The sequence below is a fragment of the Sceloporus occidentalis genome, unplaced genomic scaffold (genome assembly GCF_023333645.1).
Source record: "Sceloporus occidentalis isolate IW3139 unplaced genomic scaffold, rSceOcc1.0.p SCAF_25, whole genome shotgun sequence".
Taxonomy (NCBI): domain Eukaryota; kingdom Metazoa; phylum Chordata; class Lepidosauria; order Squamata; family Phrynosomatidae; genus Sceloporus; species Sceloporus occidentalis.
The window spans coordinates 5,086,791-5,112,912 of record NW_028317005.1 but is presented as its reverse complement, the minus strand read 5'-3'; the positions used below and the strand labels follow the sequence as shown (position 1 = coordinate 5,112,912).

The 26,122-nt window shown below is 39.0% G+C and overlaps 1 protein-coding gene across 1 annotated transcript; it reads left to right on the top strand.

Annotated features, from left to right (window-relative positions):
• The first annotated feature begins 1,459 nt into the window (after positions 1-1,459).
• Positions 1,460-6,035, top strand: LOC149300285 (protein ANKUB1-like). Its single transcript, XM_089485280.1, has 6 exons — positions 1,460-1,549; positions 2,295-2,438; positions 3,509-3,725; positions 4,416-4,530; positions 4,642-5,562; positions 5,957-6,035. Exons 1-6 carry the CDS (start codon positions 1,460-1,462, stop codon positions 6,033-6,035), a joined length of 1,566 nt encoding a protein of 521 aa, XP_089341406.1.
• The last annotated feature ends 20,087 nt before the right edge of the window (positions 6,036-26,122 follow it).

The window sequence follows — 26,122 nt, the reverse complement described above, 5'->3', positions numbered from 1 at the left end:
TAAAGTCTTTCCCAGGTGGGTCTTCAACTTCAGGGGAAAAATATAAACTAAAGAAAAAGTAATGTATGAGAATGCTATCAAACAGAGAATGTGAGAATGAGACATTCTTAAAAGAATTAGAAATTCTCGGATCATAAGGCCTGGTCAGAGTGAATGTGGCTTGGACTACCAATAGCCTCTGAGCATGTTTGGAGACAGATCAGCACATATATGAAACTGGCTGATGAAATTGCAATAAAGGAAAAGCCCACTTCTGACAACATATGTAAGGTTTTGTACCTCTGTTGGGTGATTCTGGTGGTTGTAGTAGGTGCACAATTTTATTCTGTAGTCACCTAGCATACAGATAACATTTTACAAATGTGCCCAAAACAATCCAGTCATAGGCTTTTGATTTATCTTCTAATTGGAGATCTAACTTTACTATAGCCAAGCTGTTTGCTTACCCACCTAATTCCCCGGCTACCCAGTTTAGACACAGATACCTGCACTTCCACAAAGATGGGGATTTGCGCAATAAAGGGTTCAAGGCATCCTTTTACTCATTCTAAAACTGGTGGTAACAGTTTAACGTTCCAGTCTGTCCACCAGTCTAGTGGCAGAATGTCCACAGCCCTGAACTCTGTATGGAACAGTTGGCCCAAGTTGGAGTACACATAGTGTTAATGTTAAGTGTAATTCCTCCTCTTCACATTTCAGATGTCATGTTGACCACAATAATCCAGTTTGCTTATGATACGGAAATTCCGTTTAGTTGTAATCACAAGTTTGGATGCTGTCTTATGCCAGCTGTCTGGGTACATTAGCTTGGCTTGTAAGCCTAGTATATTATTATGATCATGAATATATAACACCATTATTTTCATATGCGGCTTCCTCCAGTCCCAGTCTCTTGCACAGGATTATTGTATGCATGTCTTGTGTTTATTGTATCTTCAATTATTGCCTGATGCAAAGAGACCGTGTTGTTATAACAACAAGTATTAAACTTCTAAATGTGTATCTAGAATTTAAGAGCAAATGTTGGTTAAGTTATGCAAACAGCTCCTGCTCTTTACACACTGGGACGGTTGTACACAAGATTAAGTATTGCTGTATTTTCAGCAGCAGCTTAGCGATAAACATAGAATGCAGTGTGTACTTATTGTACTGACTCCGCGCTCATTCGTGATCGCAGACATAAAACTTGTAGACACTTGCTTTGTTTGTCGTTTCTCTAAAGGTTGGGTGGGGATATTTTTCCTGTTTCCATTTTGGCAAGAAAGCCAGCCTCGCTAACTTAATGCCGTTGGGAAGAAATAACTCATCTAGCCGATCATATTCCCAACAGGCAGTAACTGACTGTACCTTGCGGTGGCTTTCGGCATTCATGTACCTTGGCGTACCGCCTCTTCTACTGGCAACTAAGTGTAACCGTTGGATTTACTAGGTCGTCCCAACCAACGTTTACTTTAAAGAAATGAGAGTATTCATAGCATTTGATGGTCTTTGCGAGCCCTTCGATATACTGCCTGGCCAGACCGTGCAAGAGGTGAAACAGATGATAAAGGTAATTGTATTTCTCATCTTTGGGGCAACCGCAATACGTTGTAATATACCTTTTGATTGTGTAGGGTTAATACAGGGGCAACTGAATGTAAACCTAAACCCTCTGGTCAGGTAAACTGCACAAATAGTAATGTTGTACGCATTATATGTCTGTTTTTCATATAAGAAACATGTTTCCTTGTTAAAATAATTAACCTCTGAAGGTTGCTTTCCTCGTGTGCAGGTTTAATGTGTTTTAATTGACTGTATACAGAACTATGTAAGTTGTAAGAATCTGAATATGGATCACAAATAAGTGAGATGTACAGCGACCGCTGGTTTATTATGTCTGGTTATAGAATTATGTAATAGATATTTGGGATTGTTTTTTTTTGTACAAACTACACACTGGGATCCCAATTGGAGATGATGTAGAGGATGTGACAATGGCTGTGTAGGGATGACCCTTTGAGATCAGTGGTGGTAATAGGTGCATGATTCCTTCTAGTGGGGAATTATGATGATGATGGACTTTTTTGGATTAAAAACAAGGGTCTATTACCTTAAAGAAGTTAAATTTATGGCGGACATGGCTTATTTATATACATTTCATGTCTTCTCCCTTCTTCCCCTCCCTTGTAATGGCTACATGGACAGTTAACAATAGCAGTCCCTAAAACCGCTTAAAAAGTCATTTATTTTCCAAAAATTTGTGATAACATATCCGTAAATATATCTATATTTTTTTTTCTTTGTTTGTTTTTCAGAATGCCTTTCATGTCCAAATATCAGATGATAGACAAGGCAGGAGGTTTCTGGAACTCCAGTATGCAGGGGGTGTCCTGAAGGACGACTGGGTTTTTGCTGATGTTGGAATTACTGTATGTTCAACTATTAAATGTTTCCTGAAGGTAATGCAAATGCACATGCCTTTTATTACAATCCATTGAGAACACATTATTCTATACGCTTTGTTCAGAAAATGCCTAAGAGGCCATCTTGAACACACATGCTCGGGCCACATCTTTTATGCCCATTGAAAATAGGAAGATTGGAAAATTTTTTTTTTGCTATTGCAAAATGTACTTGTCCAAATTTTGACATGTCAGCGTTCAGTTCCTTCTAATTCGTTTTATTTCCTGTCTCGGTAGCCGAGGGCCTGACTTAAGATAAAGGGGCAGCCTTTACAGCACATCAGAAATGTGCCATTGTCATGAAGGGAACACAAAAAAGTAATGTCACAAAGGAGTTAAACTTGGTATTGTACTAGTTGTCACACACACCTAGGCTATTCTTTCTTACAGAAAAAGAAAGTGTCATGCCAAAGATAAATGTCTTAAAAATATTTCCAAACAAGTCACGTAGATGTATTACTAAGGCAAACGGCAAAGACAACGCTGTCTGTCAGGTTCTGGAAGGCTTAAATATTATTTAGTGTTGAATAATATTTGCAGCTGACCAGTGTGAATATATTGTACAGATGGGAGTCTAACTTGAGCTGTATTTACGTGATAAATAATCTTTATTGGGGAAAATACCATAGAGATATACAGTATATGAAGAGGTCTCTCTATAGCCGCCAGTGAAATGTTCCTGGTGATTGGACCACGCTATTGGTTGCGGTGGTGAAAAGAGCACCATGTGTACCATGATCACTTGATCACTTTTTATGCATAACCAACTTTGAATTTTAATTTGCAAGTGTGCCCGGGGCTGTTTAACAGGGATATGGATGGTACAGCTGTTGGGCCACCAGTACAGCACAGTACTTGGCTAATGGTATCTGTTGGTCTGGTGAGTATGTCCAAGGTCCTTGAACAGGAATTCTATTGTAATGTGTGAGATTACACAGCGGTGGTAAGGTGATTGAGGACAGCATTTGACCATAGTCTAGTACTTTTCACAAAAATTGCTTGTGGCTGTGACATGCAATAACTTTTCTTCATTCATAGTAGTGGTTGGTAATATGTTTTGCCTTCAGGAAGAAGATAAACCAGCGCTGTATGTATACAATGCTGTGACCCACGAGAGAGTTCCAGTAATGGGGGGAGTTTATCTGATGAGTACAACAGTTTCCAGACTGAAGACCATAATGTCCCTAAAATGTGGATTTCCAGTTAGTGTTTTCTGTCTGAGGACTCTACAAGGAAAGGACATGTATAACTGCAACATTCTGAGTGATTACAAACTAGACCTAGGTATGTTATACCGGACAGCAAAATACAATGAAAACGTGACCTGTCGGCAGGATACTATCTGTTGAATGTTGGTGTCGGACTCCAGCTACTGTGGACTACATCTTCCTGTATGCACAGCCAGGAACCTATCCAAGATGTGTATTATGTGGACTGTAGTTCAGGATTTAATTTTAAAGCTTCATTTGGTTACTAAATGTCTGGATGGGCCATAAATAAACTATACAAATCTTGCTGTATAATTTCTTTTCTTATAGCTGTTTTTTCACACTTTTTTGTAAAAAAATAAAAAATAAATACGTCTTCTAATGCTTATAGAAAAAAACATATTCAGCACAGTTTATGAAAGGCCAGCCCCAGTGAGCTTGTTCTGCAGGATGAGACTGTCTGGCCCTGTATATTGTATAGTTACATAGTTGAATGACCCATTGAATTATACCTGAACATGGCAGGTACAGTAACTAGGGAATACACAAATAAGACTTGCTGATGAGAGACCGACTTTACCATGGTACCAGGCCTGCTAAGCCATTCACACTGGAGAAACTTGCCACTGTTGGGCCGCCATAATGAGTAGTGAAGTTGAAATCACAACGCTCCCTTTGGTGAATAAACCCCATAGACTGATGACTTCTTATGACCTAAATATTTTTGACCATTGAAGCTAATGTTTTTGACGTAATATGTTTTCAGGTTCAACTATCAGAATGGATGTGTGGGATGGTTGGAAGGAATTCCTTAATGTCTGTGTTCTTGGTCACAAACAGAAAGTCCAATGCTACCTATCAAAAGAAGATGCTGTGCTCAGGTAAAGTAGGAGAGAGCCTGTTTACATCATTTGAGTGTGGGATCTGTTTTTTTTTTTGGGTGATTTAATTTACCTTTTCAATCCTGATTTATTTTCTTTCTTATATAACAGATACCAGCAGAGGGTAGCTCTTTATTTGGCTGCATATTTTGGACACCTGGAGCTTGCAGAGTGGCTCCAGAAAAGAGGGGTCAGAGCAGATGAAGCTATTGGGGTCCATCCCTATAGAGAATGGTGCAGTGAGACTGACCATACAGACACGGCCAAATGTGCCATCCACGCAGCTGCAGAAGCAGGCCAGCTTCTTCTGTTGAAAGCATTTATTTCCCATAACATTCTGTGTCTCCAGTGTCAAAATCTGCTGGGACAGACACCACTGAGGATTTGCATTCAGCAGCGCCATAAAGATTGTGTTTTATATTTGGTAATGAAAATGTGGTCGCTTGTTTCATTTCCTAAAATCTCCCTTCCCATGAGTGTTTACATTAAAGTGAAAAAATGGCTATTCACGGCTCAGAAAGCAAAATCTGCAGCAAAAAATTTGAGGTGGCTGCCAGTGTTCAAAACACGTGTTGGGGACCCTCTTGTTGTTGATGGTTTCACAGAACCTAAAATGAGAAGTCGAGGTCTAAGTAGACTTTATCAAGACAGCTGGAACAAAATTGTTATGCGGACTTGTAATTATCCAGGGACTCAAAATGGTCAGACGTTGGCTAGTACGGTACTTAAACTCCATGCTTCCTCCAAAAGAGACAACACTAGTCAGGCAAATATTCTGCCACCACTGAATAAAACAGCAAAGCCTACTGTCAAGAGGAGCAAAGTTGAGGGAACCTCCATGCCTGCTATCTTAGAATATAATAGGATGGCTCAAGTTCCTCTTCCTCCTATTGCAAACAATTACAATAGTTTCCCACGTCATCTGGCTGTTCCACAAGCTGCTTTTCTTCTAAACTCATCTCTGGAATCTTTCTCAAAGCATACAGGGAAAACACCAAGAGAGAATGCAATATATTGCTTGGGACTTGCCAGGTAAGAGTGCGTACTCACAGAGACTTTTCCTAGAGTATATCTGATCCTGTGAGTGCCGCTGTATGTTCTATATGTTTATCTACCGAGTTGTATAGCTTGTACACATGCATATATTTGAGTTTCCTTGCCTGCCTCCTTCCGCCCCAATCCAACCCGCTCAGTGCCCAGGTATGGTTATCATTAGTAATTTGTAGAAATAGCTCCCTAGGATATGTATTTTTTATATATACATTTCCTCTGTTTCCTCTTTGATTTTTCCTTTTTCCAATGAGTAGTTATTCTTGCTAGTCAGAATTAGTATTTGTCTGTCGTCGTGATGCTGTACTGCATGTGTCTCATGTACCCTAACTATACATATTAAACTTTATTTCAAATCCTATTTTATATTTTTCAGCGAATTTAAAGAAAAACCATGGCTCCAACAGCTAGATATGGCCAGGATGTTGGCTAAGAAGACTGTTTATAGCTTGTAAAAATGCCAGAAGGGATCGTATGGCACCACCAATCAGAATCCAGATCTATAGAGATAATGAATAGAACACTGCTTTAAGTGTATGCTTTACCAGACCGGGTCACAAGGGGATAAAAGCACATTATTTTCTTCCAGCTTTACACAAATATTAAACCAGCTGACAGGATGACTCAATGTGTTGCACAATTTTAAGTTGACAAAATAAGGAAGCACATGTGCGGGCTAAAAATATGAAACATATTACATGCTAACCATGTGAGAACCAGAGGGGTTTGTGAAACACTAAATAATTTTTTGGCACACTTTAAGAATTTATAATAAATAAGTCCATCAATGTAGGTTGTGAATTACCCCTAATGGTTTGTAAAAATATGTTGATATGACCCTTATTATCTGCACAAATGGGTCTTCGTACTTACGTTTTATACTGTAAGCCGCTATGTTTAACAGGACAACAGTCACCTTTTGTTTACTGTCATGTTCATTGTCTGGCCCGACTCTGCTGTATGACATACAATGTGTTGTGTATTTATAATAAAAAAAAATATTTTGACTCAATTCATGTTGACAGTTCTCTTAAATAAGTGAGCAAATTGGCTCTTGCACACTTTCTCTTCAATTTTAAACAAAAAACAATGACTCCAATAGAATATCCTCTCTGTTGGCAGCCTAAACTATACTATATCGCGAAAAAATTAATTAATTATTAAAATCAGGTCTTTTAATCAGACACAAGTGTGTAAAATCAAGCACCTAACAATGCAGTCTGCGTTTACAAACATTTGTGAAAAAAGTGGGTTGTTCTAAAGAGCTCAGTGAATTCAAGTGTCAGGTCCCCGCCGCGGTACTCACCTTGGTCCCACGCCGCGTCCTCCTTCTGACCCACACCGCCGATATGGCGACGCACGAAGAGGGGTCCGACGTGGCAGAACTGCTCACTCCCCGCCGTTGACGATGCTGCGGTCTTCTTCCCGGCCTGGTGATCTTCAGGACGGCCAGAACACAACTGCAGGGCCGTCCCAACAGAAACGGAGAACACGTTCCGTCTCTCGCACGCCCTCTAGTGGCGCGCGCGCATACAACTCCTTTTCTTAAAGGCACAGTCACAATATTCCCAGGTGTATAGAATCAGGTTAATCTGGACATCAGAGGGAATATCCCTTCCTCCTTCCTATAAATGTGTGCCGTTTAGTTCATTCATTGCTCAGATATACTGTGCTCTCTACGTATATACGTCAGTGCTCCCTTATCATTGTTTCATTGGATATTGACCCTTCGCTTTCCTTATCGTGTCTGAACCTTCGCTGCCTGAACTGACCTCTGCTTATCCTGACTTCGTTTACGTCTCATCCCTATCGGTACCTCGCTTTTGATTCATCCACGTCTCCAGCCTTGCATATTGGGCTCCGACTACTAAACCCGACATCAAGTGTAGTACTGTGCTAGGATGCCACCTTTCCAATAAGTCAGGCAAAAACTGCGTCAAGATCCTTATGGAATGGGTTTCCATGGCCGAGCAATTGGATTCAAACCTCACATCGCGGTGGATCGAGTGGTGTAAAGCAGACTGCCACAGGACTCTGCAGCAGTGGAAGTATGTTCTGTGGAGTGACGAATCTCGCTTTTCTATTTGGTCAGATGGGGGAGTCTGGGTTTGGCGGATGCCAGGAGAACGCTAATTGTCTGACCACATTGTGCTAGCTGTAAAGTTTGGTAGATGAGTGACAATGGTATGGGGCCCCTTACTTCCAGTGAAGGCAAATTTTTGTTTCAGCATTCCAAGATATTTTGGATAATGCTATGCTTCCAACTTTGTGGGGACAGTTTGGGGAAGATCATTTTCTATTCCAGCGTGACTGTGCCCCAGTGCACAACGCAAAAGACATAGTTAGATAAGTTTGGTGTGGATGAACTCCACTGGTCCATAGAGCCCTGACCTCATTGAATCCCATTGAATACCTTTGGGATGAAGCGGAACAGAGATTGCGAGCCAGGCCTTCTAATCCAACATCACTGCCTGACTTCACACATGCTCTACTTGATGAATGGGCTAAAATTCCCACAGAAACACTCCAAAATTTTGTGGAAGAGTGGAAGCTGTTATAGCTACAAAGAGGGGACCAACTACATGTTAATGTCTATGTATGTAGAATGCAATGTCATTAAAGTTCCTGTTGGTGTAATGGTCAGGTGTCCCAGTACTTTTGTCCATATAGTGTATATTATGTTTAGGTGTTTCCTGCCTGCTGCTGCGCCACCGAGGGAGACCTCCTGCCAGCTCCACATGCCCGGCCAGTCTGCAACGCCGTCAGGGGAGACCCTCGGGCAGCTCCATGAAGCCAACTCTTCCACAGCGCAGACAAGGGATGTCATGATTAACTCATACGACATAGTGGATGCATGGAAGGGTAATCTAGCAGAGGTGGTTTTTTCCTTTGTATTAGCATTCCATGAGCTAATCTGATTTAAATGTGTTTCTTTGTGTATGCCCTCTGTATCTGTTGTGGCAAGAGGTGTCATCTTCCCAAAGGACCCCTGTGGTGATTCATGGCCCAACTGATAAGGACCCTGAGTTATAAGAATTCCATTCCTAGCTTAAGTGGAGGGGTTTTCCATCCCTTTTACCCCACCATAACTTATTGGCAGATCAAAGATGGGAACCAATTCTTGGGGAAGGTGTCATATAATTGGTCATGTGACCAGAGGGGTGTTTTCTTGCAAAGGAGCCTGATTTAGGGGCAATGCATCCACCTCAATGCAGAACTCCAGGATATACTCTGATTGGAACAACATCATAAGAAACCATCAGGACTTAAGGAGTTCCTACAGGCCAGCTTATTGAAGAAACTCATGAGTGAGGGTCCTGTGTTTAAGTCCCATTATTTTTAAGAAGTTTGCTGTTTCGTTTTTCTTTTGTATGCCTTGTGTTTTGTAATTGTGGCACTGTGTAATCTTTGTCTTTTTGTTATTAAAATATTCATAATCCAAGTCTGTATTTAATGTTCAAATCACAAGTAAATCCATTGGAAATTGAATTTTACCAGAGCCATTCCCACAGTACATATAAAGTTCTTATTGTAATTATTAAACATCATTATATAGGTATAGGTATAGTATGTATGATTTGGGAAAGAGAAAGATCCACTTTAAGTATATTGATTTACAGCTTTACTCAAAAAAATAATGCCACCTAGTGGCTTGGACAGTATATATATTGAAAACTGTAAAAATTAAAAAAAACACAAACTTTTTCTCACTTGTATTTGAAATGTTTTTACTCATCTGTAAAAGCTAATACGAAACCTGCTAAATAGATTCTACGATGTGCCCTGAGTTTAAAATACCCAATGTTTTTTTTGCAAGGAATAGAGTAATAAATAAAAGTAGCATTTTGCTATTTCAAAACCATTTTTTTTCATATCTGGTAATCCTGTCCCCATGTCTTATGAGGGACATCGTTGAAGCCAGTAAGTTCCACTTGCCCCATCAAACCATATATTTTTTAAAACAAGATATTCCAATGTATTTCATATGCCAGTATTTTAACACTTTACATGCCCTATTTTACCATTAACCTTTGTGAAACTTTGTGTTAGTAATTCATTTTGTGTTTTTCCCCCACACAAATTGTAATTCAGGTATAAATGTACAGCTCCTGGTACATGCCACTTAAAAACAACACCCAAATATTTGTTCAGCAACAGTGATACTACCCAAGCATGGGTTTGTCAGGTTATTTGGTAGTTTAAAGGCCACATTTTAGGACACATTATGAGTTTTCAGTGTTGCGTCAAAGATGTCCCAAATAGGACATGGAGGCAGGATGACCAGATGTCAAAGTTCCAAGTTGAAAAATGCGTATTTCCCAAATGTGACCTTTTACCTCCCAAACAACCCGACAAACCCATGCATGGGTGGTTTCACTGTACTCAGGAGATGTTGCTGAACACATATTGGGGTGTTTGGCAGTGACATATGGTTTGTTCATAGTGTAAATACCATAAATACAGACATGTAAACCAAAGTATAGATATAGTTGGGGCAGAAGCAAATACCTGCTTGCCTTAGATGCCAGATAAAGCTTCCTTATTGTGTGTGTGCTTTCAGCTGTGATAATGTAGGACTAAACAAGAGACCTAAGTATTTTTCATGACTTTTTCTTATGCTGTTATTTTAACATTTTCTCAATGTTTCTTTTAGTAATAGCCAAACTTTACCAGACTCAACTGGTTTATTTAGAGTCCAAAGTATCCATTTTCAAGCTGAGTGAACTACAGACAACATATAAAAAAAAAATAAAAAAAAAATAAGTGCCAACAAGGTCTGGCAGTTATAAGTACTGGACACAAATGTGAACCTGAATAACTGGCCATGAAACCAGGCCAGGCCAGGTGCTTCATGCAAACCTCCAGAAATGAAACGCATAACCCTGAGTGTGCCACACTGTGCCAGCTTTTGTGACATAAGGGTACTTAATGTTTGATTTATCAGGAAATGATAGAAGGTATATGTACTTTTCTGGTACATTCTGTTTGTGAGTATTAGACGTTTTCCTTTACTCATATGGGCTAAATAATGATTGAAAAAAGGGTGATTTTTCTGTTTTTGTAAGATAAATGGCAATCCAGATATAAGGGGAGTGATATACAGAATTTGCATAGTTATATTTCTATAATGTATATTTTGGAAACATATTACATCATAGTGAATTGCATCTCTTAATTAATGTATAATTGGAGAACTTGTATGTAACGTCCAACGTTAAAACATTCATAACTTCATTTACCATGAAGGGAGGCAGAGGCACGGAAGCGATGAAACACGCCTAGGACAAGAGGCAGCCACGTTTTCTGGCCTAGGCTGACCAGAGGGCCAGCAGACTTGTCTTAAACCTGCTTTGATTTTTTTTGGCTATATGCTCCTAATTTCAGAATTGGCAGATTCTGAGTTGCAGTAGTCCACCCAGTATCTACTGACTTAATAGTAACTTGTGCCTTGATGCATTGTGGGTAGATTGCCTTTACACAATCTGACACGCAGACAATGCTTGTGAAGTGGGGAAAGTGAGCCATTTTGACTCATTATTATTACTCACATTTTAAATCAGCAACAGATATCTCTAACCCAAATATGAACCTTTTTGTGAACAACTATGATAAATTTACGGGGCCTTCTGAATGACCTGGCTGTGGTTTGAGGGGACCCCAATGGCTCTTAGATGAGCTGGGGCACCTGCCCCTTTAGCCAAAGTTAAAGATGACCCCAAGTTTAATTCCTAAAAAACATGTAAAACATGCCCTACTACTTTATTCGTGGTAAAGAAGCATGATAAGATAAACCTATGAAACTTGAGAGGAAATCCAAAGTTCCTTTTGAGGTCACTAGATGGTGCTATCTACTTAGTAGTGATGTAGCCCGGTTCTCGCTTTATAATTTCTAAACACCTTTTTGCAATCATTTAGAATTTATCTGAATTCCACTTCATTTAAATATACGTTTTATACAGTTTTTAAATATATATTGAGGGATAACCTTAAAAGATAAAGGTGGCTTACAATTCCTGGCTGCAAAAAATATGAAAAGTGCAGTATTAGGACTTAGCACCATTTTTAAATAGATTTTATTTATGGACCTCTTCTACTTTAATAAGCATAAGATGTACAATGGTAAGAACTAGGGTGAGTAAATGGGGAGACATTTTAATTATGTTGTAATGAGCACCCATGTCACACACTTTGTGAAACCACAATGCTTTGACAGCAAGAGTAAAACCAAAGCTATGAAACCATACAGCAAAAACAGAGGTTTTCTTGCGCTAAAACTGATGTCATGTGGTTCCTTTTATTTTGCATTATTTAAACTCACTCACAGTACTATTTCATAACTATAAGTTATATACTAATAGTTTAATGTGGATGTATTACACACCTTAACAGCCCTGGACGGGTCCCATACATTTGTTTCTGCTCACAGCAACACGCTTCAAATCATCATACAACCTACATCATATAGCGGCCAATGGCCTTAAAGTACCAGGACTACTTTTTGCCCCTGCCGGTCTTGCACATTACGACTTCTAGACTTGGAGTGAGAACATATTGTGATAATGTAAGGCAATGTAACCTGATGTATCCTCTGGATAGATTTCGATAACATTAAATCCCTTGAGGATCACATGTGATTTTCTTCACAGCTACCAGCTGGACATCACATAATAACCAGGAGGTTATAATAAAAAGCTGTTCTACATCAAATGGTAAAAGTAGTGCAGTCGCCATAGCAACTATTGAAATGTTTCTGCCGATGGCTTAAAATCTACCACTTGCACCAGAATGGCTCTTTATTCACATCTCCTATTTTCTCTTCAGTTATTATACATATATCACAAGGTTTGCGGCCACCCAGAAGGTCTTGGATTCCATTGATCATAATTATTTGATTACAGTAGAGATTGGGAGTAAATAGACGTTTACCAGTTGTCTGCCCAAAAACAATAACCACAGAAACAAGGAGTTAAATTGTTGGTGATTAGAAAGGATGGAGTCTTGTAAGCGCAATTACCTCTCATTTTAAGAGAATACCTCATGCGTGAACAAGTGTTTAGTTTAGGGATTATAGTTAAAGGAAGCCCAATCAACACATCCTGCTTGTTCTTCTTTGGATGTTATAGAAAAAGACTTCATTCTCATTAATTATAAACAATAACAACAATGGTTCATAACGAGGTCAGGCAATTCATCTATGCTAGAGCACTGTACATGGCTGGCTTCAAAGAGATGAATGATATAAGCGCCTCTATTATTATCTAAACAAAAGTGCGAATGAATCCCAGCAAAGCAGTTTTGAATAGCTGCAGGAGTAGAGAAATACGTATTGTGAAAAGGAATTCTGCTGTGCTAGAAGCAGTGGTATGGTAACATATACTGGTCCAGATTTATTAAACATGGCATAGCCAGGGCTTGGCTGGTATCTCTGTTATAGAACCTTATTTGCCAACTATATTCACTCACAATTCCCATTAGAGGTATAGGTTTGAAAAGACATTCATCTACTTGGTTGGTCCATACTCCCGCCATGTGTTCTCATTCTTCTTGACCCGTACTGTTATGTAGTTGTCAGCCTGGGGGATTTAACAGGGTGCACACAGAGGGCACCCTGTTAAGACACTGACCTTTTTACCTCCGTTAAACCACAATTGAACTGCGCTGAAGGTTGCAGAGGTATTAAAAACTTCACTGTGTATTAAGAAACCATTGAGGAAAAAAAGATTCTTTGTTCAGTGTGTACTAAACTTAATGGTTTTGGAAAGTATAGAAAATGAAGCTCATGAATTCTGGAAAACTGTGTTATATGTAAGTGTGAGCACAGAGATCTGTTTTTATTGAAAAGATTTTGTAAGAGTCCACTGGTAATTAGTGCTTGTAAATCCACCCGTACCGTATGTGACTGAGATTAGCTCATTATGGGTCTTCTGTTTGGCATTGCTTGTTGATGACAGGGTCTGATGAAAACTCACTAGACTCATAAGTAACTTGGCAGTTATGCTTGATGATCTAGTATTTATAAGACCATCAAGAAGGGATTTGTTGGCAATAGGTAATTTTTCCCAATGTCTGTTTGTCATGAGAACCATCAGAACATGCACATGGATCTGATCACATGGACGTTTACAGTGCTAGTATAAAATTGTTAAATCATGCACCCTTTTCTCACTTTTTTAACTCCCAAACAAAAGATGGCACCAGTTCTAATAAAAGGATCAGATTTGATAAAGAACCCACCTTTCCAATTCAGTTTCATACAATTACATCATACTCTGGCTACATGACACCGAAAATCATACCTACCAGAATTAAAAAAAAAAATATATATATATAAATCAGTCACAAAAGCTATGACATTACGTTTGGATAATACCATCGTTAGTATAGAAGGGGCTCATAGATCATTCTTTTTTTAATGTCTATACTTTTTCTATTTCACACATGAAGTATCATTAGCTACAGTCAGTTAGTGGGAGGATATTATGTGATTAGGAAAGAGTGACAGAAATGACTACATTATAGATTGGGCTTATATATTTATTTTCAGATGAAATAATCAGCAGAATGCATTGGCCAAACGGTTATCTGCCATCAGATTTATTTGCAGATATTGAATACTTTTAAACTATTTAATACTAATAATTGTTGTTCACTATTTAACATTTCATTTCAATTTTAATTATGGAGTTTTCAATTGTTATTCTAACAAAAAGATTCAAGGTTCCCTTATAATTCTCTTCCGTTGTCCCATAACCGACATATATTCCAAAGCAAATGCAGCTTCCAATAGAAACATCTATCCATCCATTTTATATAAATTAATATGTGTAAACTGTATTGTAATAATCAGTCCCTTGACTTTAATACTGTAAAATATACACTTCAGCAGCTTGTAAAATCAACAGATGAGCTGCAAACTAACAATCTTAGACCATAAAAAGCATGCTACGAGATTATATTGCAAATAACGCACACCTGTAATGCTCAGCAGTACTAGACATCTATGACATTATGTCACGTACGTAACATGGGAGGCGGCAATGATAGGCAGGTAAATCCCTAATGCCATCAAAATATGAACTTTCTTCCAATAAACATTTGTTTTATAAAGTAACTTTGTATTCAATGTGATTTAAGCTGTCACATAAAAAGATGATGACTTCTTTGGCAGTTTTATTGTGTGAAATTTTTTCTCGTTTTGATTGAGGAAACGTTCTCCACCTCAATTATTTCAAAAGTTCAAATTTAAATAATTGTATGTAATTGAAATAAAAAGCTAGTGTCTCAGGTAGCCATGGTAACTAGATATGGTTGTGATGTCAGCAATCCATTGTATGAGGTCAAACAATGCAGTTAAGACACACGAGAGATGTACACCTGTAATGTATAGTAGCCCTTCCTATGTCCAAACCATTCTACGGTACAAGAGTTTCTGCCAAATGATTTTTCACCTCATACTTCCTGAACATATGAAAAATTTCATTGTCGATCTGTGTCTACCATAAATCTTTGAAGGTCACCTACAATGTCAGCATGTTCACATGCCGATTGGGTTAAAGATGTTTTTGCTTTTTTAAATGTTTTCAGAAGGTAACTAAATATTACAGTTTAGATTTCACTAATCATTTATGCATTTCAAGATGAACCTAGCATTAATTGAGATCTGTAGTGTTACAGTGGAGCAAAAAAGTATTTAGTCAGCCACCAATTATGCAAGTTCTCCCACTTAAAAAGATGAGAGAGGCCTGTAATTTTCACCATAGGTACACTTCAAAGTATTTGGTCACCTACAAACAAGCAAGATATCTGGCTTTCACAGACCTGTAACATCTTCTTTAAGAGTCTCCTCTGTCCTCCACTCGTTACCTGTATTAATGGCACCTGTTTGAACTTGTTATCAGTATAAAAGACACCTGTCCACAACCTCAAACAGTCACACTCCAAACCCCACTATGGCCAAGACCAAAGAGCTGTCGAAGGACACCAGAAACAAAATTGTAGACCTGCACCAGGCTGGGAAGACTGAATCTGCAATAGGCAAGCAGCTTGGTGTGAAGAAATCAACTGTGGGAGCAATTATTCAAAAATGGAAGACATACAGGACCACTGATAATCTCCCTCAATCTGGGGTTCCACGCAAGCCCCCCCCCCCCTGCAGAATGACCTCCAGAGAGCTGGGACCAAAGTAACAAAGGCTACCATCAGTAACACACTACGCCGCCAGGGACTCAAATCATGCAGTGCCAGACGAATCCCCCTGCTTAAGCCAGTACATGTCCGGGCCCATCTGAAGTTTGCTAGAGAGCATTTGGATGATCCAGAAGAGGATTGGGCGAATGTCATATGGTCAGATGAAACCAAGGTAGAACTTTTTGGTAGAAACTCAACTCGTGTTTGGAGGAGAAAGAATGCTGAGTTGCATCCCAAGAACACCATACATACAGTGAAGCATGGGGGTGGAAACATCATGCTTTGGGGCTGTTTTTTTTGCATAGGGACCAGGACGACTGATCCGTGTAAAGGAAAGAATGAATGGGGCCATGTATCGAGAGATTTTGAGTGAAAACCTCCTCCCATCAGCAAGGGCATTGAAGATGAAACGTGGCTGGGTCTTTCAGCATGACAATGATCCCAAACACACCACCCGGGCAATGAAGGAGTGGCTTCGTAAGAAGCATTTCTAGGTCCTGGAGTGGCCTAGCCAGTCTCCAGATCTCAACCCCATAGAAAACCTTTGGAGGGAGTTGAAAGTCCGTGTTGCCCAGCGACAGCCACAAAACATCACTGCTCTAGAGGAGATCTGCATGGAGGAATGGTCCAAAATACCAGCAACAGTGTGTGAAAACCTTGTGAAGACTTACAGAAAACATTTGACCTCTGTCATTGCCAACAAAGGGTATATAACAAAGTATTGATATGAACTTTTGTTATTGACCAAATACTTATTTTCCACCATAATTTGCAAATAAATTCTTTAAAAATCAGACAATATGATTTATGGACTTTGTTGTCTCGTACTGTCTCTCATAGTTGAAGTGTACCTATGGTGAAAATTACAGGCCTCTCTCATCTTTGTAAGTGGGAGAACTTGCACAATTGGTGGCTGGCTAAATACATTTTTGTCCCACTGTATGTACAGAAAGGGGCAAGTCTCTTGTAGCCTTTCTGTTACATCCCGAGCTGTGTCCTAGCCACCTTGTGAAACTGGGCCCCTGCACGATTCAAAAGGTATTTAACCACATTTTGGATTACGTTTCCAGATATGCAAGTTTATTCATTCATATTTAGTATAATAATGCATATTTTCCTGTATATGTACCACATTTGTATTTTGGGGACATTGTTTCTTTTTTAGCCAAATGTTGGTATCCACCTTTTGTAAGGTACATTCCTTTGTCATGACCCACCCCTCCTTGGCCCCCTACAAGCCATAACTTTGCCCCTCTTTTCCTAAATAACTTTTTCCTATTTCTCCTTTCTCTTGTAGCTGTGTGTTAGCCACCTTTTGAAGCCAAGCGCTAACCCAAGTTTAAAAAGTAGCTTTTTATTAGCTACCTCACTGGGGAAAATTTCTGCCTTTTACAATACACAGTGAAGTTGGTGAAAAGAAGTGTTTCACTACTATTAATTGAATAAATCCCTTAGATATCTGCTTCATAAATTAAATCTCTGTCTTTTGATCTATGCATTTGCTACCAACTTAGCTAAAAGTATTGCTTAATAAAATGCACCCTTGAAATTCTTCCATTCTATTAAGACCTAATTTGTGAATGGTCTACTTTTGCATATATATTTATAATATGTAGCATGTATATGTCCTCGAATGACCCATTCTTTATCCTCCTATATTGGGGGGATTCCACTTTTCAATAGAGCTTTTCAATTTTCCTAGCAGGACCTTGTTCAATCCATTTACCATTCTCTCTGTGACCACATGCAAATCTTTGCCTACAAACTCCCTGGTGCACATTGCTATTTGTCTGAATAGTCCATTCTTGACTAGGATTTTCAGAGGTGCCCCTTAAACCACAATATAAAGAAAAGAACTGAAAACCCCATATATTTCAAATAGAGTCCCTGCTATAAATGCAATACGTAAAAAAGTATTTTAGGTCTTAAGTGTTTGATCTGCTAGCCAGGACTTCTTTGAAGCAGTCAGTTAAATATATGCAAGTGTCAAGTGATTTTTCTTGTGCAGGGTAACACTAGGCACTACGGGCAATTAGCATTTTGTTTTTCCTCCCACTTTTGGTAAGTAAAAGTAACTTACCAAGCTTTGGACAAAATAAAAAAAAGGGACATTGGTGGCATCTATTGAAAGACTACATGGGACCTTTGAAACTCCAACATTATATTTCAAGTGGCCCAGCTGTGAGTCTAATCCTCTGTATGCAGAGATGAGGTGATGAAAAGCTCAAAGGGACCTGTCAATATACGTTGACACCGTTTTTTTTCTCGAGTCCCGTCAAAGGTGTTGGGGAGGTATAGCTAATGATTTCATGGTACTCTTTGACAGTGCTGGTTAAAAAAAATAGAAAGCTAAGTATTATAAAATGAACGTTATTGTCCTTAAATACAGAGGAACATGTACCAATTAACAAAGTATCTGATTTCCACTGGTTCTGCCTAGCTCCACGTCTTTCTCTATTCTTCATAATGCAATGCAACTGTATAACTGCATGACGCCACAGGGCTTGCTGTCTGCTGGATTAACTAAACTTGAATATATTCTGAGCAGCACAAAGATGCCATCTGCCATACAGATCACTAAAATAAGAACTGCTGATTTTTACTTTTAAAACACAATATCTCAAAATGTATTAAAGGTTTGGCATTACAATACAGGCTGGCTTCCATTGTTGGTTGTCAAACCACTTAACCTAAGACACTCAAATATGAATAACATATTTAAAATAAATCTTTAGTGGGCATCTGGTTTTGAAAATTTATTTTCGAAAGCTTAAAAAATGAACATATAAACAAATAAAAACACAGTGTATGTTTTGTACAACTTGTATAAACGTTGCATGCCAATGAATTAATGTGTTATTAAATTTGACAAGTAAATAAAAACACCACAGGAACATTTTATATACAATGTTTAAAAAATGATATATAAAACACTGTTCAAAAATTTGGGGTCATTTAGAGATGTCCTTGTTTTTGAAAGAAAAGCAAATTTGTCCATTAAAAAAACATGCACATCAGAGTAGGGCAAGTATGTGTCAAGTAGTTTGAAGATATTAACGTCTAGGGAAATCTCTCATGTTACAGTTATATGTTATGCTAATAATCTTTGTGTCCCGTGATTTTCTCCAAATAATTAGAGCTTCACACCTTATGATACCTATACCCCAAGGAATTCTTCAAAAGAGACAGAGGGTGCTTCAATAGCGTTCCAATTTTAGTGAGACACTAAAGTACTCCCTGATACTTTCAGGAGTATTCAATAGGGTGCATGTAATACAGGCACATTTACTGGTGTTTACTATGAGGATGCAGTTGTAATTGAGGGAAGAATGACTATTGCGGCATACTTATCTGGTAATAAATAGTTGAGAATCAGTACCCCAAAGTCATTGGATGTAACATCTTGTAACTGTGGCATTAGATATGTTTAAGACTAAAATTCAAATTGGCCAGAGATCTAATCCTATTCAGGTAAAACGCCTAGAATTATCACAGAATATTTTTCTTAAATTTGCCCTTAGCCCAGTTTAGTAGCTTAATTTTGTGAGGTCCAACAGAACCTAGAACACTGCTAATGTGAATGTAAAAAAAGCATGAATTACCCTATAAAATGTGCTCATCTTTGGGAAAAAAGAACCTCAAATGTGTTATACATTTCCCACATACATTAAAGTAACATACTTCACCCAATTGAGTACTGCTTCCCTAACTTAAACTTAATGTGGATAATCCCTAACATCTAATGTTCTGATGGAAACAGTGTTGGTAAAATGTACAAGGAGCTGCACAAACAAGACATATACATTTTATTTTCATTAAAAAAAAGCATTATTAGAATTTCACAAGGCACTATGTTTTTAAAATCTGTTTAATCTCCGTCTTCTAATTTCTTCTAGTGAGAGCTGTCCAGGTGATGACCAGTCCATGTCTTGAGTCCTTCTCTGCCCTGCTAGATTTTAACAGAAAATTACACAAATAGTATTTTAAACTAATTTCATTCAGCATTACATTACACAAGCCTTAACAAGCATAAAAAACATTTTTTTATTTTTTTTTCTTATTAGTGTAGGTGTCTTAGTTGATATATTATTGCTTTTACTACATTATACAAATTACCATAATTACCAAAGTACCTTGAATTTTGCCAAATGATTCAAGATGTTAGCCAAACCTTAAGTGTGACATTCCCTCCTTGGGACCCAAATTCATTTGTCCTTTTTTAAACTCCTAAGATCTATCTTCTCTTTGCAGCTAGAATGTTTATCACAGTCTACTACAGCCTTAAAGTTACAAAAATGTTTTGTAACTGTCTTACTCAATTGCAAAAATAGTTATCAACAGGTCACAAGCTCACTTTAAAGTAACTAAATCCTGAAAATAAAAGTACAACATTTAGTACTAGGATAACATTAATAATACTTTAAGAATAAACTGTAATATGAATATATAAATTAACCGAATATCCATTCCAAGTGTGCATCTACATACTAGTGTATCTAGTCCAACATCAAATGAGAAGGGGACATTTTCTTCTATATATCACTCATCATTAGATTTGTGTAAATGGACCAGAAACAATTCAAAACATTTTTAGTTTTGGTCCATTTGTTTTCAGACAACAAATTTCGTTTTCTGTCCTTTTGGTTCGGATGAAATTCTGAGGGCCTTTTCCATTTGGAAACTCACTCTAAATCACGTTCTCTTGCACGCTCTCTCAACGTCTCTCTTCCTTCTCCGTTTAACAGCTTCTGTGTCCCTGTGTCCTTTCCTGCAGCTCTGCTTCTTTTTTTATAAATTCTCCGTTTATTAAAAGGTATGAAAGCAAAATACAGACATGTCAGCAGTAGCATACAGACATACAATAACAATGGTCTATGCACAGTCAATGGCATCAGGCCGATATCAAAAGAGAGGCAAGTACGAGTGCAGCTCAAGTATAAGTGTCACAGTACAGCGTATAACACGTGCCCCAGTACACATAAGAAGCGTGACTAGGTATCGTATCGGAAAAATACAATACAACATACGAGGAAGTCACCAGCGCCTACAAAGGTACATAGGCGGTGTGCAAACATGACAGTTGAGTAGCAGATAGGAGAATGAGCACATAACTCAAATACAAACTGAAACGGAGAAAACAATAAAAACAAAAATGGGAAGTTCCGTCCGGCGGAGAACCAGAAGACGAAGGAGCAGAACACATGTCCTAAAGAAGACTCATACAGAAGACTTGTAAGGTAAGCGTTACAAGGCAAGGCAAGGGAAGCGGTCCAAACCAAACTGTATATATGGAGAATATAAAACATAGCATGCGAGAGGCCAAAGGAAATAGAATACGTAACGTAAGGTTAGCAGAACCTAATCCAGAGAGCAACCCCCTAGCATGGCAGTAAAGGAAGAGGAGGCCAGAAAAGAATTCCACGGCAACCACTTCAACCCATGTTTATACGCCGAACCCCTCGAGGAGTGCACTAGTTCCTCCATTTGCTGAACGAAATTCACCCGACTCAACCACGCAGAAAGCGGGGGGGCCTTAGCCTGCTTCCAGAATCTAGGGATCACGGACTTCGCCGCATTAAGGAGATGGATAGAGAGGGAACGTTTATATGTTCCAATGGGGGAATCATTGATATGGAGAAGTACACTAGCGGGAGTAAAAGTGAAATCGGTAACTTCCACATGTTTTATAATCCGAATAATAACCTCCCAGAAGGGCCTCACCAAAGGACACTCCCACCACAAATGGAGGTAAGTCCCCTCAGGGGAGCCGCACCTCCAACAATCGGGTGGAACCTGCGGCAAAAAACGGTGGAGCACCGCTGGGACCCTAAACCAACGTGTCAGCAATTTATAGGCGGACTCCTGCACCCTACTGGAGGTAGAGCAACAATGGGTCAAAGCAATAGCCTTATCCCATTCAGCCACCTCCATCGTCAAGCCCAGGTCGCCCTCCCAGAGACTTAAATAATATGGCTTAGTGGAGGTTTGAGTATCTATAAAGATTTTATACAGCCGGGACAGGAGATGAGAGGAGCTGGCGGGATCGTCACAGATGAGTTCGAAAGGCGTCAGAGGCCTGTCCATCGAGCAAAGCGGGGCGACAGAGGAAACAAAATGCTTAAGCTGGTGGTAGAGAAACTGAAGCCGAAAGGTCGGATGCGCGTCTCGCAGGAGGTCCGTAAGGGGAAGAAAGCGCCCCCCCCCCCCCCCGGAATAGCCTAGAAACCCTAAGGACCCTGTCACCTGGTAAAAGAAACGGGCGGGTAACCGTACCAGTCATTGCAGCTGGGAAGGCTGGGTTAAAGGACAATGGTAGGAGAGGACTAGGAAAGGCAGTGAGATTGTATTTACGCTGCGCTCGTTTCAGAACCGTGAGGGTGGGTCCTATGGTGGGATGCGGACGCAGCAGCTCTGCTTCTTCTCTTGTTCTTCTGTCTTAATCTTCTTCTCCCTGTGTCTTCTTTCTTTGTCCGTTCCTTACGCAAAATGGCAGAGCCTCCAGGCACATCCTCTCCTCTGATTGGAGGAATAGGGGAGAGGCTGTCCCTGTGACATCAAAAGGCCAGAATGACTGCTAGACAGAAAAAAAGAGTTGTCAGAAACGCTTCTCTTTCTTCACAAATCTGTTTTAGTTATTCTGGACTCTTGGAGTACTTCTGCGAAATAGTGGAGTTACGGGAACAACCTCTCCCTTGTTTCTCCAATCAGGAGAAAGGGTGTGCCCGGAGGTTCTGCCTTTTTGAGGAAGTGCACAGGGAGGCCTGGTTCACGGAGAAGCGGACACGGGGAGAAGCAGAAAAAGACAGAAGAAAAAGAATATGCAAGAGAAGAAGCCAAGCTGCGGGAAAGGAGACATGGACATGGTCGGCAGAGAAGGCAGGAAGACATTGCAAGAAAGCCTGACAGTGTGAATGAGAACATGAGAAAGTGAGAGCATGAGAAGACAACAAAATACAAAAGTGTAGTTATGGTGGAGTGCTTTGATATGTTTCCTTCTTTTTTCACTTTTCAGTTATTTGCCTATGCATAAAAAGATTATATATAAACAATGGTGCACTGAAGTTTAGCTATTATTTATTGTTTTATATATATGCGGCAGTGCTGTACAATGGGTAAACACCACATAACTAGTAGTAAACAACACAACATGCTGCTTGCTTCGCAGTGTTTGTATAATATGACAATGCATTTCTTACAAAGGCAGACTTAGTTGTACTTCTCTTTTCTTATATAGAACCTTCAACCTTGTAAAAGCAAATAAGGAGAGGCATATGGCTATCCTGAATCTTGGACAAGACCAAGGACTGATAAAGGTTTGAGTTGAGATCAGGAACAACAGTAAGACTAGATGGGCTGAATGTTTCTTATCTACTATTATATTCTGTGTTTTACTACAACAAAAAGGGCCTCACATAGCCCTATCATACAATCTAATGTTTGCAGACTGATCCAATGTTAGAGGGACCATCCTGAAGCTAATGCTCCGGAGTCAGCAGCTTACTGTCCGTTTATCCAAGAAACCCATTTAAGTACTTGGATTTGGTTTACTGCAGGTCAGCCAAAGGAAGCACTTAACTAATGAGCCACTTAACCCAACAGTAGCCTAACATCTTAAAGCAAACTGCAATTAGCTTGCTGTGCCACAGCGTCTCCAGTAGGGGGCACCAGTATCATTTCTCGCATTCATACTGTATGTAAAAACTAGGACAAATGCCAGTCAGCAAACCTATCCACATAGTAAGCAGAATTAGGCTTATTTTGAAACAGATGGGCCCTACAGAAGCTGCTGTACTGAATGTTATGGAGTTGTTTATTGTCTGGCTGGTTTCAAAATCAGGGATTACTCTGTAGCATCTAGCAGTTTCTGTGTCACATGAGGCTTCATTCAAAGCAGGCACACAAGAGATACACATGTGGGTGTTTTTTCCCTTTTTTTATTAATCCAATCCTGAATTCACAACCAACAGCCTCCTTTGTGTGTTTACAAAACAGTGTGTTTGTGCAGTTAGTCTACATCCAGTTTACAAATCACAAGCGAAATAAAACCTTAAATTACAAGAGCCTTAACCCTTTCATGGCAACGCATTATTATCGGTGTATTAATGGATAAATTAACACATTGTGTAGCTTTGCAAATGTGCCAGGAACAACACGCAAGTGATCACAGGTTAGAGATGCATTTACATGTACAAATAAAACTTGAGGGTTCTGCTCACCATGCTTGCCTATGATTGTTTAGTTATTTCAGTATTATGTGAAATTGTAAAAGTTCTACTGAATATGTTGGCACTATACAGATACAAGATGATAACAAGTTTTGAGTATAGTTTGGACCTGAGAAGGACAAATCCTAGGACAACATGTAAAGTAACAAAAGGCTATTGATTTAGAATAGCTTAATGCCTATCTCATGCACGTTTAAATTCCATCATGCCATTACCCTCTACAACTTCTAATAGGAGGCTGTTTCTGCTTATCTAACATTCTCTTGGTACAGTAAAACTTACTTATTACTCAGGTCCTGATGAAAGTCTGAAAATAAAAGACTGAAACGTTGACTTACAATACAGAGTCTTTTGAATTTATTTGAAAACAAGTCCCACGAGTGCCGGCAACTACCCTTGGAATTTATATACATCATTGCTACAGTAACCAGGCACCGGGCAGAGCAATTATGGTTGGTGTGCAATTGTACAATTTGGATTATATATATTATATATATATATATATATATATATATATATATATATATATATTCACACACACACAGCACTATTCTGCCAAGTGTGCATATTTGTCACACGTATAGGTTTCAGATCATCAAACTAATTTTAATGTTAGACAAAGATAACCCAAAAAAACCAAAATGCAATTTCTAAATGATTTCCTGTATAGAGGGAATAAGGATATTCATCCCTATCTGGCCCTATGTATAAAATTAATTGCCTTCTGCCAACCGTTGATTCTAAATATCAATTAAATAAATCCTGTCTTGCAAAGTGAAGTAGGCTAAAATATGTCAAAATGTAAAGAAATTCAGGAACAGATAAGAAACAAAGTCATTGACATCTATCAGTCTGGAAAGGGCTACAAAGCCGTTTCTAAGGCTCTGGGAATCCAGAGAACCCCATTGACTGCCGTTATCTACAAATGAAGAAAACATGGAACAGTGGTGAAACTTCCCAAAAAGTGGTCAGCCTACTGAAATTCCTCCAACAGTAACATAGAAACCTAGAAAGTGACGGCAGATAAGAACCATTCGGCCCATCCAGTCTGCCCAACTTCTGAATGCTTTCCTTAGTCTCTGGCTTTATCCTATATCTACCTTGGACAACTTATCCAGGAGGTCAAAAAAGAACCCAGACAAACATGTTAAGAACTGCAGGCCTCATTTCAGGTCAGTGTTCATGATTCTATAATAATAAATAGAAGTAAAAATGTCAGTTATGGGAGTGAGTTACAAGGCGACAATCACTGCTGACCAAAAAAAACACAAAGACTAGTCTCACATTTGCTAAAAAAAATCTTGATGACCCCCAAGGCTTTTGGGTAAGTATTCTTTGGGCTGATACGTCAAAAGTGGAACTTTTTGGAAGACACGAGTTCCGTTACATCTGGTGTAAGACTAACATAGCATTCCACAAGACATCATACCAACAGTCAAACATGGTGGTGATAGTGTGCTAGTCTGGGACTGGTTTGCTGCTTCAGGACATGGGCGACTTGTCATAATTGACGGAACCTTGAATTCCGCTGTGTACTAGAAAATCTTGAAGCAGAATGTCCGGCTATCCATTTGTGACCTAAAGCTCAAGCACTGTTGGGTTATGTAGCAGAAAACAGCACACAAGCAAGTCTACCTCTGAATGGCTCAAAAGAAACAAAATGAAGGTTTTGGAGTGTCCTAGTGAAAGTCAAAGTAAAAGATTGAGATGTCATAGGAAGACCTTAAAAGGACAGTTCGTGCTTGAACAACTTCCAATGTTGCTGAATTAAAAATAATTCTGCCAAGAATACTGGGCCTAAATCTCTCCATAGTGATGTAAGACTCATTGCCAGTTATTGCAAACCAATGACGTACCTGAATGACCAACAATACAAATAATTATTAGACAGTTCAATATATTATTAAGGCAGCAGACTGAAGCATTTTTCTTGCAACGTTAACGTGGAAGATTTTGTCAGTTCTATTGCTATGGTTACTCATCGAACATTTTTGGCTCCTAGAAAAGAAGGGCATCAGGGAGGAAAGAAGAACAGAGACACACTTGGGAGGTGTTGTACTCAAATGACAATCCCATGGTTGATTTAATGACTGGGATGAAATAAAGTTCAAATGCTAAAAAATGAATGC

Excerpts from the sequence above, each read along its gene's own strand:
- LOC149300285 (XM_089485280.1), top strand. The coding sequence starts at position 1,460 with ATGAGAGTATTCATAGCATTTGATGGTCTTTGCGAGCCCTTCGATATA. Across the intron at positions 2,439-3,508 it reads CTATTAAATGTTTCCTGAAG|GAAGAAGATAAACCAGCGCT; the intron begins GTAATGCAAATG and ends TTTTGCCTTCAG. Across the intron at positions 5,563-5,956 it reads TATTGCTTGGGACTTGCCAG|CGAATTTAAAGAAAAACCAT; the intron begins GTAAGAGTGCGT and ends TATATTTTTCAG.